Source organism: Hemicordylus capensis, chromosome 5 (genome assembly GCF_027244095.1).
Source record: "Hemicordylus capensis ecotype Gifberg chromosome 5, rHemCap1.1.pri, whole genome shotgun sequence".
NCBI lineage: Eukaryota > Metazoa > Chordata > Lepidosauria > Squamata > Cordylidae > Hemicordylus > Hemicordylus capensis.
The window spans coordinates 123719567-123731760 of NC_069661.1; the positions used below are offsets into that span (position 1 = coordinate 123719567).

Here is a 12194-nt window from a genome sequence, read left to right on the forward strand (position 1 = left end):
TAAAAGCAATAAAAGGGAAGGTGTGGGAAGAGAAGGTGAGGGCACAGTGGAAAAGCCCAGAATGTGCAGTTTGTAAACATTTTAAGATAAGGTACCATAAAGACAATTAGGTTAGACTATGCTGGGTGCAAAACAGATTTCAAGCTGTATCATGGGCTACTGGGACAGAGAAGGAATGGAAGGAATTCATGGACATAGATGCTTAGTCTGATTTAATGTTTTAAATGTTTTGCTCCCTCCCACCCCAAAGGAAATGTACTTCCTTTGGAAATATAAAAGCCAGAACAATTCAGTTAGCACTAGAGGTAAATGACTACTGCCTTTCATATTTTCAAAGGGAATTGCTTCACCACATATGGGCACAGAAGTGGTTCAGGGATCAGCAAGGGACCACTCTGAGGGCCTGGGGTTATTTGCTGTTGCCCAGTTATGCCTTTGATGAAGCTTGCCTGCAAAATCTCAGAGCACAATAAACCAGTCAGTCACTAAGTTAGCACAATATTCTTGGTTTTCTTTCCCTTTTACTTTTGGTTACTAGTTGCTGCAGTTGAAGGCCAATCTTCTGGACATTTCCTTACCGACAGTATGAATATGGTCCCAAGCCCAGTTGCAAAGATCTTTCAAGAGTGTTAGCATGAACCTCCTGATCAAGAAACACCGAATTCCATAGCAGGCATCTGTCTCCAGAGGCTGTCTTCTTCGTAATACCTCTGTAGTCTGTCCCATTACCAGAATAGCACAGGTGACTAGGAACTGGATACAAATACAACAGTGACAAAAATGCCAAAGAAATACCCACCATTACTGCATTCTCCATTTCCCAAAGGATGTCTCCACCGGATTTGTCCATAACATTAGAAGTGTTGTTATTTATTCCTAACAGCTTGGTTGCAAGATAAAATACAAGACAGACAGACAGGATGCTTTTCTAACTGTAAACTTATGTGAACCCTCAAGGCTGACATATCAGCGTTTGATGAAACCAATGATACATTATTATAGGGGTGGCCAACCAGAGACTATCGTTGTTGGACTAAACTTCCATTTACAGCTAAGGAATATGGGAGTTGTACTTCTACACTTGTTTTCTCCAGAGACACATCTGGAGAATGATCAATAGGAGATATGATGTAATTCAATCACTTCAGTGAGCATTTAAGAAATTCTGAGAGTCAATCAGTTTTATTTATTCATGTTGACTTTACAAAAATCTCTTTGCTCTTGCATTATGTTATCTTTACTATTTGTTCTCCCCTTTTAAAAAGTAACTCTGGCATTTCTGCTGGACTTTGCCATCTAGTGGTAAGCACCGAAAACTGCCGTTTTTGTCTGGCATCAGAAACCAGAATGGTGGGTGGAGTGGTTGTTGTGCTATACAGGTGGCCCTCATTATCCCAGCATCCACATTTTAACATATCCACGGTCAGGCCATGTACATCCAGCCTCTTTAATTGTGGATCTAAAAATAGCTGAAATTCGGCTATCTGTGGTTCCTATGTGGCTGGAAATGACCTCAAAGGCCAGCATTTTGCTGAACTGAGCCATTTTATGGAAATTGGCAGAATTGGGGGCTTGGGGGGTCATTGCTGGCCATCTGGAGACCTTATTTTTGCCTTTAAAAGCCCCCCCCCCCCGATCTCCAGGAACCTAACCCCACAATTCCCATTCCTTCAAAGTCCTGTTATCAGCAGTTGTAGCCAAGGAACAAAACCCCAATGATAACGAGGGCTAGCTGTCTTGATCATTTTATGTCCTTGCTTTGTCCATCAGACCAGGGAAACAGTGTGAGGGAATTGGTAGTGTAGAAAAGTGATGTAACTGGATTGTCAAGCAAGCTGTGTCACAAGAAAATTTCAACCAATCTGAACTTCAGTCATAGGTGGTCCTTCCATGATGTGAGGTTAGGCAGTCACTTCAGGTGGCAAATTACTGGGGCTCCAGGAGGGTAGCAAGATGCCCCCTGGCACTGCCATTGAAGCATCTCTTCGGGGATCAATTTGACCCTTGCAAACTTTGCAAAAAGTGCTTCTCACACTTCTTGCAGAGTTTGCAAGAAGCACAAGGAGAGAAGAGGAGGCTGCTAGCAACTTTCCCCCTTCCCTGCCCCTCATGTTCCTTCAAAGTTTGCTAGGGTTGGTTTTGAAAGGAAGCTGGAACCCACCAGGCACACTCTATGGTCCTCAGGCACCCTAATACTCAAGGCCACCATTGACTTCACTCTCCACATATGAGAACTAAATATTAAGGAACCAGGAGCTCGTATCCACATCCAAAACAAAAATGTCTTCTTAACGCCTGACAAATAATCATAGAAGGGCCTCAAGCATAACAGTGGCCTCAGTAGAATTCAGTTAAAGGAAGTACATTTAACTTGATTTGGTATTTTCCAAGCTGCATGTCAAGAAATCTATATACTCACCAATATTGCAGTACTGTCCCACAAATGGCTGTTTGCACCCACAGACCGTTTTGCCAGTGGAGACAATCTGCCTGCAGGAACTGCCATGGAGACATGGATTGACAGTGCAGCCTAGATGGTCAAATGCAAAAAAAACAAACCCCAAAACCCAATTGAATGCACAGTTATGACAGCAAATATTTCTGTGATATATATTCTGCGCTACAGGATGCAACATGACTGTCTATTTACTGGGAAACTGGTGAACTAGTAGGAAATCAAGGAAAAACCAGAATCAAAGCCAGACAATGCCTATTTTGTTCCCAAAGTCTCAAGAGCAGAAACAGAACCATCATTTAAAAATATATATTTAATACAAATTGAGACAGAATTCCCTCCGCTCCATTAAAAACACACACACACACACAAGTTTACAGGGCAGAATAAACGTCTAAGGAACTGTCCCCCCCCATACAAATATATATTTACTGGCTGACATAGTGTGCAATGTTACATGCACATTACAATATAATGTTCACTCCATTGTGCAAAAGCATTCTTGCACAAGCGCAAAACTTGCACAAAGAGCTCTGCAACAGTTTACCCCAGATTTGCAACTATTTTAACCCCCCTGCAACTATTTCTGTGCTGGAGGGGATTTCTGGAGTTCCAGCGATCCTGCTGCAAGTACCGAGTGGCTCAAACCATTCAGCGGCTGTTACTCATATGCAGGCCCGTGGCCAGCTGGTGGCACGGTGTGTACCTGCCACCCCCCAAAATTCTCTTTCCTCCCCAGTCTCACTGGCTGTTTTCACTGAACATTTTATAACCTGCCTCCCCTGACTTCTGCAATCCCTCCCCCGCCCCGCCCCAAATTTTGAGACTGGTTACAGGCCTGCTCATGTGTTAAGTTTGCTGTGTGGTGGCAGGAGGACCTCATTTGTATGCTGTGCTGGCAATTCCCATCCCATTTCCCCAGCAACGTGTTTTTTGCAGCAGCCTGCCCCTGCTTCCTCGTTTTCTTAATGACCCACTGTGACTGGCCCAGTGGCCTCAAGGAGGGACTTCTTCTGACTGTGTTGTGTGTCTCTGCTGCTCTGCAGATGTGGTGCGCAGCCAGCAAGCTCCCTGCAGGTTAGGAAACTTATGCTTCTCTTATATGCCCCACAGTGGAGGGGAAGCTAATGTTCAACTGTGGAGAAGGGGTGTACCCCCCCCACCCATTAAATTAAATTAAAATGCAACATTTACCCAATGGAATTCTGTGATCCCAAGGTTACAGGCACCATTTATCCCACAGGATTTTGTAATCCAGTCAGAGAAAACAGGCATGGAGCCAGTCGAATGGCGGCTTGGGTCCGGCCCTGCCCGGCAGCCCTTCTAGCAACCTCCCATTTGTGTGATGTCACGTGCACGGGGGATGGCTTGGGCTCCAGAAGAGCCCCAAGTGAACTACCCCAGCCCATGCCTGGGCTTTAGAGACTCCCGAGCGAGCTGTCCCCCTGACATTTCAGGCAGCACTTGCTGCCTGAAAACATCTATTTCCCTTTCTCTCTCTTGCTGGAGGGAGAGAAAGGGGAATACAGGCTGTCAGGCAGCAAGCACTGCCTGAAAAGGACCGGGGAGTGGGCTCTCCAGAACCCAGGTATTGGGGGTGGGGGAGTTTGCTTAGGGCTCTTCTGGAACCCAAGCCATGCCCCGTGCACGTGACATAACGCACAGGTCCCCCTGCGGGCTCCAGCCCTTTTCATTGGCAGCCTGGGCTCTTTGAACACGTTTGCACAACGGTGGCTCTACCCAAGGGGAAGGCTGGTGTTTGAACTGTGTGGGGAAAGGAGTGTAAGTTGTATTTATTTTCAATTTATCCTGTTTTTAGCAAAGCATGCGTATATTATACCAATTAGCATATGTAATTTTAATGCAATTTTTTAGTGCAAAAATGGAGACTTCTTAGAGACTTTTTGGGTGAACAGTGCCATTTCCAATTTTTTGGTGATAGACTTCAACCATTTTCACCACCTGGACCTAGCAACCCTATGTATGGGCAGTGTACAGGTCAGCTACACACACACACAAGCCCCATTCAGACACGGAGCCAGTTGTGCCAGCTCATCACACGATCAGGGCAGAGACACACTGAAAGTATGCATGGCTTGATATCATTGCAGGATGTCTGGTCATACTGTCAGGATGTCCTTTAATTGCATGAGGGGGGTAATTATCTGACTCTTTCCCCTGTACACATGTTACAAAACTCTGTTTAAATAGGGTGTTGTTGAGCATCTAGAGGAGTGATTCAGGTGATCACCCCCCCTCTCAGGAGATTAAAGGATGTCTTGACAGCATGACAGCATGTCCTGCAGTGATGTCAGGTCAGGCACGTTCCCAGTGCATCCCTGCCCTGTTTGTGCGACGAGCTGGCTCATTGTGGAAACCAGCTGCAGGAGAGAATATGGGAGACATATGCTTCTCCTCCATGTGTTTGCAAGGGCTAGTTTGGAGTATAAGCTAGACTGACCCCTTATGTTGTCCATGCATGTCCCTTATGACCAGACACACGAACATGTGTTTGTGTGAATGACTACACATGTGTTCATTTTAAACGTGAACCTGGAACAGGCCCCCTCAAATGCAGGGCACAGATGGGTAGTGTACTACTATATGTGCATTGGACATGCATCCACTGTATGCATCCACATGCCTCCACATGTTGAACCTAACAACATGTGAATAAAGCTGTGGTTCCTCTTCAGTTCAGCAGCCAGAGCAGCATGTGCTCAAAGGGAGCTGGGTGGCTAGAGTTTAGAAGCTGACAGAGTCATAATTCAGTTCTCTCATTAGATTTCTCCCTCATAAAAACCTGCAAGTTCTACTGCCCTTTTATGCAGTAGGTAGTGGCTCTTGATTTTTCTGGGTGCCATAGGATGGATTTTGTCTTAGGATATATAAGGGTGAATTTTGTTGCTGGAACAACTAAACACCCATGTTATTTGGCCACTTAGTAACTTCCGAGGGTGCAGGGTAAAGGTTCTCCAAAGGACTCCTGCAAGATCACAATACCCTTCAATGAACAGATTAGGTATAATGCTTAACTCAGGCCACCTTAACTATGGAGCTGTTCCTGTGGCTCCATTCCAAATAAAGACTATTGGTTCACCTTCATATAGAGTGTACCACCTTAAGTGGTGCAGTGGGGAAATGCTTGACTAACAAGCAGAAGGCTGCCGGTTTGAATCCCCACTGGCATGTTTCCCAGACTATGGGAAACACCTATATTGGGCAGCAGCGATATAGGAAGATGCTGAAAGGCATCATCTCATACTGCGCAGGAGGAGGCAATGGTAAACCCCTCCTGTATTCTACCAAAGACAACCACAGGGCGCTTTGGGCGCCAGGAGTTGAAATCGACTCGACAGCACACTTTTACTTTACATACAGGGTATGTATGTAACATACATACATGATTTCTGTTGGAGTTGCAGCTCCTGATGGCATCAACTCAGCACAAGCAACCCTATTGACCACTAGGGGCACTAGGGATAGAGAAAGTGAGTAAAGGAATTCCCTGGCTGACTATGCATTCTCTACTCCATTTCCCCTCAGGTTTCATTCCCTCACCTGGAGAGAGAGACTTCTTTCTTCTCCCTCCCCTTTTCCCTGTACGTAGCTAGCAGCAAGGCATGTAGGCCTTATCTTTCTCCCAGATGAACTTCCTAAATAGACTTAATTTAGAACATTAACTCCATGTTTCCAGGAAATATTAATTAACAATGCTCTCCTTACCTGGGCACTTCCACTGCAGCTAAGGATAAAGAAATCTTCCCTCCAAGCTCTCTAACAATTTCATGTTCCCTCAGATTAAGAGGGGGAAAATAAACCAAGAAAATGTGAAAGAAACAAGGGAGCTGATCCAACACCTCCCCTATCAATGCCATTGGTTATGTGCAGCCCTCCCATGAGTACAACTCTTCATATATGGGAGGATGACTACCAAAGAAAACCACAGGGCACTGTGGGCGTCAGGAGCCGAAATCGACTCGACGGCACAATTTACCTGTACTAATGGCGAGGGTGCTACATATGATTATTTCATATATGGGAGGGCTACTGCTATGAGGGGACTTCTGTGCATGGAAGAGCAACCTGCAGTGCATGCAAATAAATGCACCTGCTAAAATAGAGCATACAGTATGGACATCGCATTGTAATACCTCTGTATTGTGCAGGCTGGCATTCAATGATGCTGTTAACACATGCGCATTGCTGAACTGTCCCTTGGAAGATCCTTGCCCAGCTTTCTCCAGTTGCAAAATATTCATAGAGACTCTCATCAAAACATTTTGCTACAATTTTTAAAAAAGCAAAAGAGTACATTATTCCTTAGCCAGGAATCATCCTGTTATTATAATACAAGATTCATCATGCCAATTCCTGAAGACTCCAGGCCAGTTCCTGGAGTGTTGGCAACCTGACGCCTTCTGGGTTCACAGATGCTCTTAAGAAGCGCTTCTGCTAAAAGGATGGAAACACAGCTTGATGCAAGCCTCTCCTTGCTCTCCTCCCTCTGTCATGGACGGTAACAATCTTCATATTCCTTGAAGAGGACAGTGGTGCATCAGCTGGTAACCTCCAGGCTCAACTACTGCAATGCGTTCTACGTGGGGCTGCCTTTGTACATAGTTTGGAAAGTTCAGTTAGTTCAAAATGCAGCAGCCAGATTGGTCTCTGGGGCAACCTGGAGAGACCATATTTTGCCTGTTTTCAAACAGCTGCACTGGCCGCTGACATGTTTCCGGGCAAAATACAAAGTGCTGGTTATTACCTTTAAAGCCCTGAACAGCTTAGGTCCAGGTTACCTTAGAGAGCGCCTTCTTCTGCATGATCCCCACTACACGGTAAGGTCATCTGAGGAGGTCCGTCTCCAGTTACCACCGGCACGTCTGGTGGCGACTCAGAGGCGGGCTCTGTAGCTGCTCCTGGACTGTGGAATGCACTCCCTGCAGAAATCTGTAATCTGAGTTCATTATTGGCTTTCAGGAGAGCCCTTAAGACCTATCTGTTTGGCTGGCCTTCCAGGGTTTTTAATTTAATGTAAATTGTTTTTAGCTACTGAAAGTGTTTGGCCTAGTTCTCCAGAGTTTTTAACTGTTTTAAATGTTTTAACTGTTAATTATTTTTATGTTGTTTTTATAGTTTTGATTTTAATTGTTAATTGATTTTAATTGATTTCTACTTTGATGTAAACCGCCCCGAGCCATTTTTGGAAGGGCGGTATATACATCAAATAAAGAAATAAATATTAGCTCTGCCCCTCCTGCTGTGGAAGCAGGGTGGGCTGCCAGAGGCATCCCAGGGCCAGCAGCAGGCCTTGCTTAGCTGCATAGCCGGAGCCATTCCTGCTCACACGAGAGCGACAGGACTATACATTTACACTAACATGCAGAACTCATTAAAAACAGCACTTACCCACTTTGCAATTTCTCTCCATGAATCCTTCAGGACACATACAATGGTAAGAATGTTGATCATGTTCAATAAAACACGTGCCTCCATTTCTACAAGGATGACTCACACAATAATCTGAAATGTCTGTAAAACAAATGATTTTAGCCATTCTCATCACTCCACCATTGGCATTTCTTGGGCTATCTGCCCCATTACTGGTCCACAAGAGTAGGCATTACTGAAGTCTGCCCTGATTTCCTCTGGCTGCCACTTCTGACCACCAGAATGTTTAAGGTTTCTAAAATATTTTGTTGCAGTGACTGAGGATCAGTACTGTTGGCGATCCAACTCCAGATGGCTTTGACCTTTTGCACCAGTAATCCTCTTGACCACTAGGGGCATTGGGAGCGGAGATATTAAGTTAGGGTCTCCCTTCTCTTTCCTGTTTATCTCTGCCTCTATGACCCCTCAATTGATAGATTGTACTCAGGAACTACCTGGGAGTGACCTTCCTTCTCTTCCTCCTCCTTCCCAGAATGCTTTTAGCTCTTATCTTTGAGTGTCATGCTTCTGTAGATCCCTCTCTGACCACCATGTAGCCATAGTGATATTTATTTATTTATTGTTAAATTTCTATACCTCTTTTCATTAAAACAATCTCAAGGTGGTTTACACAAAAGTTAAAACACAACTATAACAATTACACAAGTAAAATATGAAGCTAGAATATAAAAATACAAACCTGATTAAAAGAGTAAAAACAAGCACAATATAACCATAAAAAATACAAAGCAGCAGCAATAGAAACAATCATATAAAAGCCTGGGTAAAAAGTGATGATTTCACTCACTTTCTAAAAACTGATGGCGACTGAGGAGCCTATATAGATCTTTCCCTGACATCATGTACTTCTGAATAAAGTTTAGTTTAACCTTACATGATTCTCCATGCTTATCATTTACAAGCTGCCCCTGAGACCCTGTTAACTTCTGCTGTAATGGGAGTGAGTTAGCTCCTGAAATACTCTGCTGTGTAAGTAATTTATATACCTATATAAGGATATATAAGTGCACCCAGAGACACACCCCTGCCTCTGAGACCCTGTTAACTTCTGCTGTAATGCAGAAAATAAAAATAAATACATACATAATTACCCCCAATAAGTACTAGCCTTAAACACAATTCAAGGTGTTTTAAGCTATAATGCCCCACACACTTTGGGCTTCATATTGCCCTCTCAGTTATCAAATAAACAGTGGAAATTGTTCCTGCTGATGCAAAAAGATTATTATTAAAACACAGTTTGTGGGTGGTGCTGGAATTGCTTTAGACTGTTTTATAAGCAACACAACAATGTAATATATGGTGTAATGCTACAGTTATACTTTGGGGCTTTACAGATATTTTTGGCACGGTTGGTACTTCCATTCCTCATAGATTTTAAGATAAATCTGTAAATTTCTTTCATCTTTCACCATAATGGAATAATAATTGTTTCTTTGTGATTATGTATGCTTCATATATTTTTCATCTACTCTGAAAAATTATTAATAAAACATAAATAAATCTTTAGGTAATGACATAAACACTGAGGTATCATAAACAAGGAGGCGAATGAAAACAACAACTCTGCCTGTGATTATGATTTGGTGTTTGGTTTTGGAGTGGGCAGGAGATACTAATGTTAGTAATTTCCTTTCCCTTCCCACTCTAATGGGTAGTCAGTTCTGTCAACAGGAGATCCTTGCAGCAATAGGCAAAAACAACCCACCGCTCCTCCTGAATGTGGGTATCTCTGGATTAGAATCAAAATATGTTAATTTTACCAAGGCTATATTTGTGATATGCAGTTTCATATGCAGATTACTGAGGGCTCTCCACTCCAGTTGACAGTAAATTGCTAATGTCAGCGTCTGAGGGGACTCCTGGAATTTTGCATCCTCCTCCGCTGCCCTGTATCATGGATGGATGGTAACGTTGGCAACTCTGGCTGAAGCTGGATTTTTTTGCCCATCCCCCTGCCATATGTTTCCCAATATCAAACCATTAGCACCTTTAGGGCTGCTTTATGTTGTCACCTAGAGACGGATGCTGATTCCTGAAGGCTCCAAGCCAATCTTGGAGAGTTGGCAACCTCAGAGAAGAGAAGAAGAGACAGAATGTGGCTTTGCAATATTGCCTGCTTCTTACAGGGCAGCCAGTGAGAAGTGGATGTGGTTAGCTATGTAAAGCTAAAGTGTCTGCTTCCCTGAGCAATTCATGGCTAGCTTGGCAGCAAAGCAGGACTAGTGTTTACTGTTATTGTAAACCGCCCAGAGATGAAAGTTTGGGGCGGTATACAAATTTGATTAATAATAATAATAATAATAATAATAATAATAATAATAATAATAATAATGTCCAAGCCTTTGAAAAGCAGCTCCACAGGATGGCTGGGGTGGGGATGGCTGTAGGGTATCAACAGCATCGTACCAAAAGTGGCCAGTGCATGTGCGAACATCATGCACACGCACCGGCTACTTCCGGTACGAGGCTGACCAGGGCTGCAAGGAGGCCCGTGCCAGAGTTTTTGGAGACAGTTTTTGGTGGTGGAAATGCGGTGTGGGTGGGTGGGCAGGCGGGAAGGGCACCCTCCCTGCTCCTTAAAGGTAACCCCTCACCTCCGTATCAGTGTGAATGCCGGACCTCTGAACTGGTTTGGTGGTCCATAAAAGGACCAGTGAACCGGTTCGTGCACATCCCTAATGGGTGATACTGTCCCTGCCCATGTAGGTGCCCAGATGCCCTTTATTGTGCCCCCCCCATTCATTCGGAATGGTCCAGTAGCTCCAAATACTTATTTAAACAAGTATTTGGAATGAGTGTAGGAGGCCAGTTTCCCCACGCAATAAAGGGACTTGCTGGGAGAGCTCTATGATGTCTGTTGATGACGACACTGAGGCTGAATCCAGACAAGATGGAGGTGCTGTTGGTCGGTGCATTAGTTAGCTAGTTAGTTAGTGCCCATGCCTTAGTCACATCATGGCTGGATTATTGCAATGCACTCTACATGGAGCTGCCCTTGAAATTTTTCCAGAAGCTTTAGTTGGTGCAGAATGCAGCTGCCAGAGTTCTCTCTGGAACTGCTCACTCAGAGCATATTACACCTATTCTGAAAGAGCTGCACTGGTTGCCAATTTGTTTCTGGATCCAATTCAAGGTGCTGGTTATTACCTTTAAAGCCCTTAATGGTTTGGGCCCTGGATACTTGGAGGACCACCTGCTTCCAAGGGTTTCTGCCCACCCAACAAGATCGTCGGCGGGGGGGGGGGGCTTTGCTCCGTGTGCTGACATTGAGAGAGGCTAGATTGTCGTGCACATGGGACAGGGCCTTCTCTGTTGTTGCCCCCAGACTCTGGAATGCTCTCCCAATGAACTCACTCTATGACAGCTGTGACTGCTTTTAAAAAACAACTAAAGACCTTTTTATTCACTCAGGCTTTTACCTCCTAGAGGCTGCTAGGTTTTGCAGCTTTCTTGCATTTGTTTTTAAAAATTGTTTCTTGGTGTTTTATAGTTTTAATGTTTAATTGATTGAAGGTTTTAAATGTAACTTTTATGGAATTTTATTGTATTTTAATTTTTCTAAACTGCCTTGAGATGCATTATGAAAGGCAATATAAAAACTGAACCATACATACATACATACATACATACATGTCCCAAAGGGCATGCTCTTGGTGTTTCCCCTTCATAGTCACATGAGCAGGGATAGTATCATCCAAACTGGGCCTCTGCCTTACTGTTTCTGGGGCAGCCAGTTGTAAGTTATTTTCTTTTCCTTCCTGCCTGTTGGTTTCCTCTTCCTTCCCCACTTTCTTCCATGTATTTTCACCTCCCCCCCTTTAAATAATGAAGTCCCTCTTCTCCCTCAGAGGATGCTCCTTATTTATCCCTTCAAAGTTGTTGAGTTGGTTCTGATACACACAAATACATAAGCCAGCATGGTGTAGTGGTTAGAGTGTTGGACTAGGACCGGGGAGACCTGAGTTCAAATCCCCATTCAGCCATGATACTAGCTGGATGACTCTGGGCCAATCACGTCTCTCTCAGCCTAACCTACTTCACAGGGTTGTTGTGAGGAGAAACTCAAGTATGTAGTACACCGCTCTGGGCTCCTTGAAGGAAGAGTGGGATATAAATGTGAAAAAATAAAAATAAAAATAAACCCATACGAAGTACATACGAAGTGTATATATATTCACTTATCATAAACTTTTCGCTTTTAAGATGAGAATGAAGGCACGTAACCATTTTCACTCATGCCATGAAATACATGGAAATGGTAAGTTAAGGTGCCCACTTAAACATC

The 12194-nt window shown here is 43.9% G+C and overlaps 1 protein-coding gene across 11 annotated transcripts in view; it reads right to left on the bottom strand.

Annotated features, from left to right (window-relative positions):
• HGFAC (HGF activator) overlaps window positions 1-12194 on the bottom strand; it is a 61465-nt gene that overhangs the window by 19750 nt on the left and 29521 nt on the right. For 9 of the 11 annotated variants that reach the window (XR_008308751.1, XM_053256914.1, XM_053256916.1 and 6 more), the window contains 4 exons: window positions 7865-7987; window positions 6610-6741; window positions 2420-2530; window positions 579-753 (listed from right to left, as the gene is read on the bottom strand). Coding sequence is in view for 10 of the 11 variants with exons in the window: in XM_053256914.1 (XP_053112889.1) it covers window positions 579-753; window positions 2420-2530; window positions 6610-6741; window positions 7865-7987 (541 nt within the window). In the remaining variant the exon portion in view is untranslated. Of the gene's footprint in view, window positions 1-578; window positions 754-2419; window positions 2531-6609; window positions 6742-7864; window positions 7988-8693; window positions 8761-12194 lie in introns of those variants that run through there. The other 2 variants (XM_053256918.1, XM_053256913.1) reach the window with 2 other exon arrangements.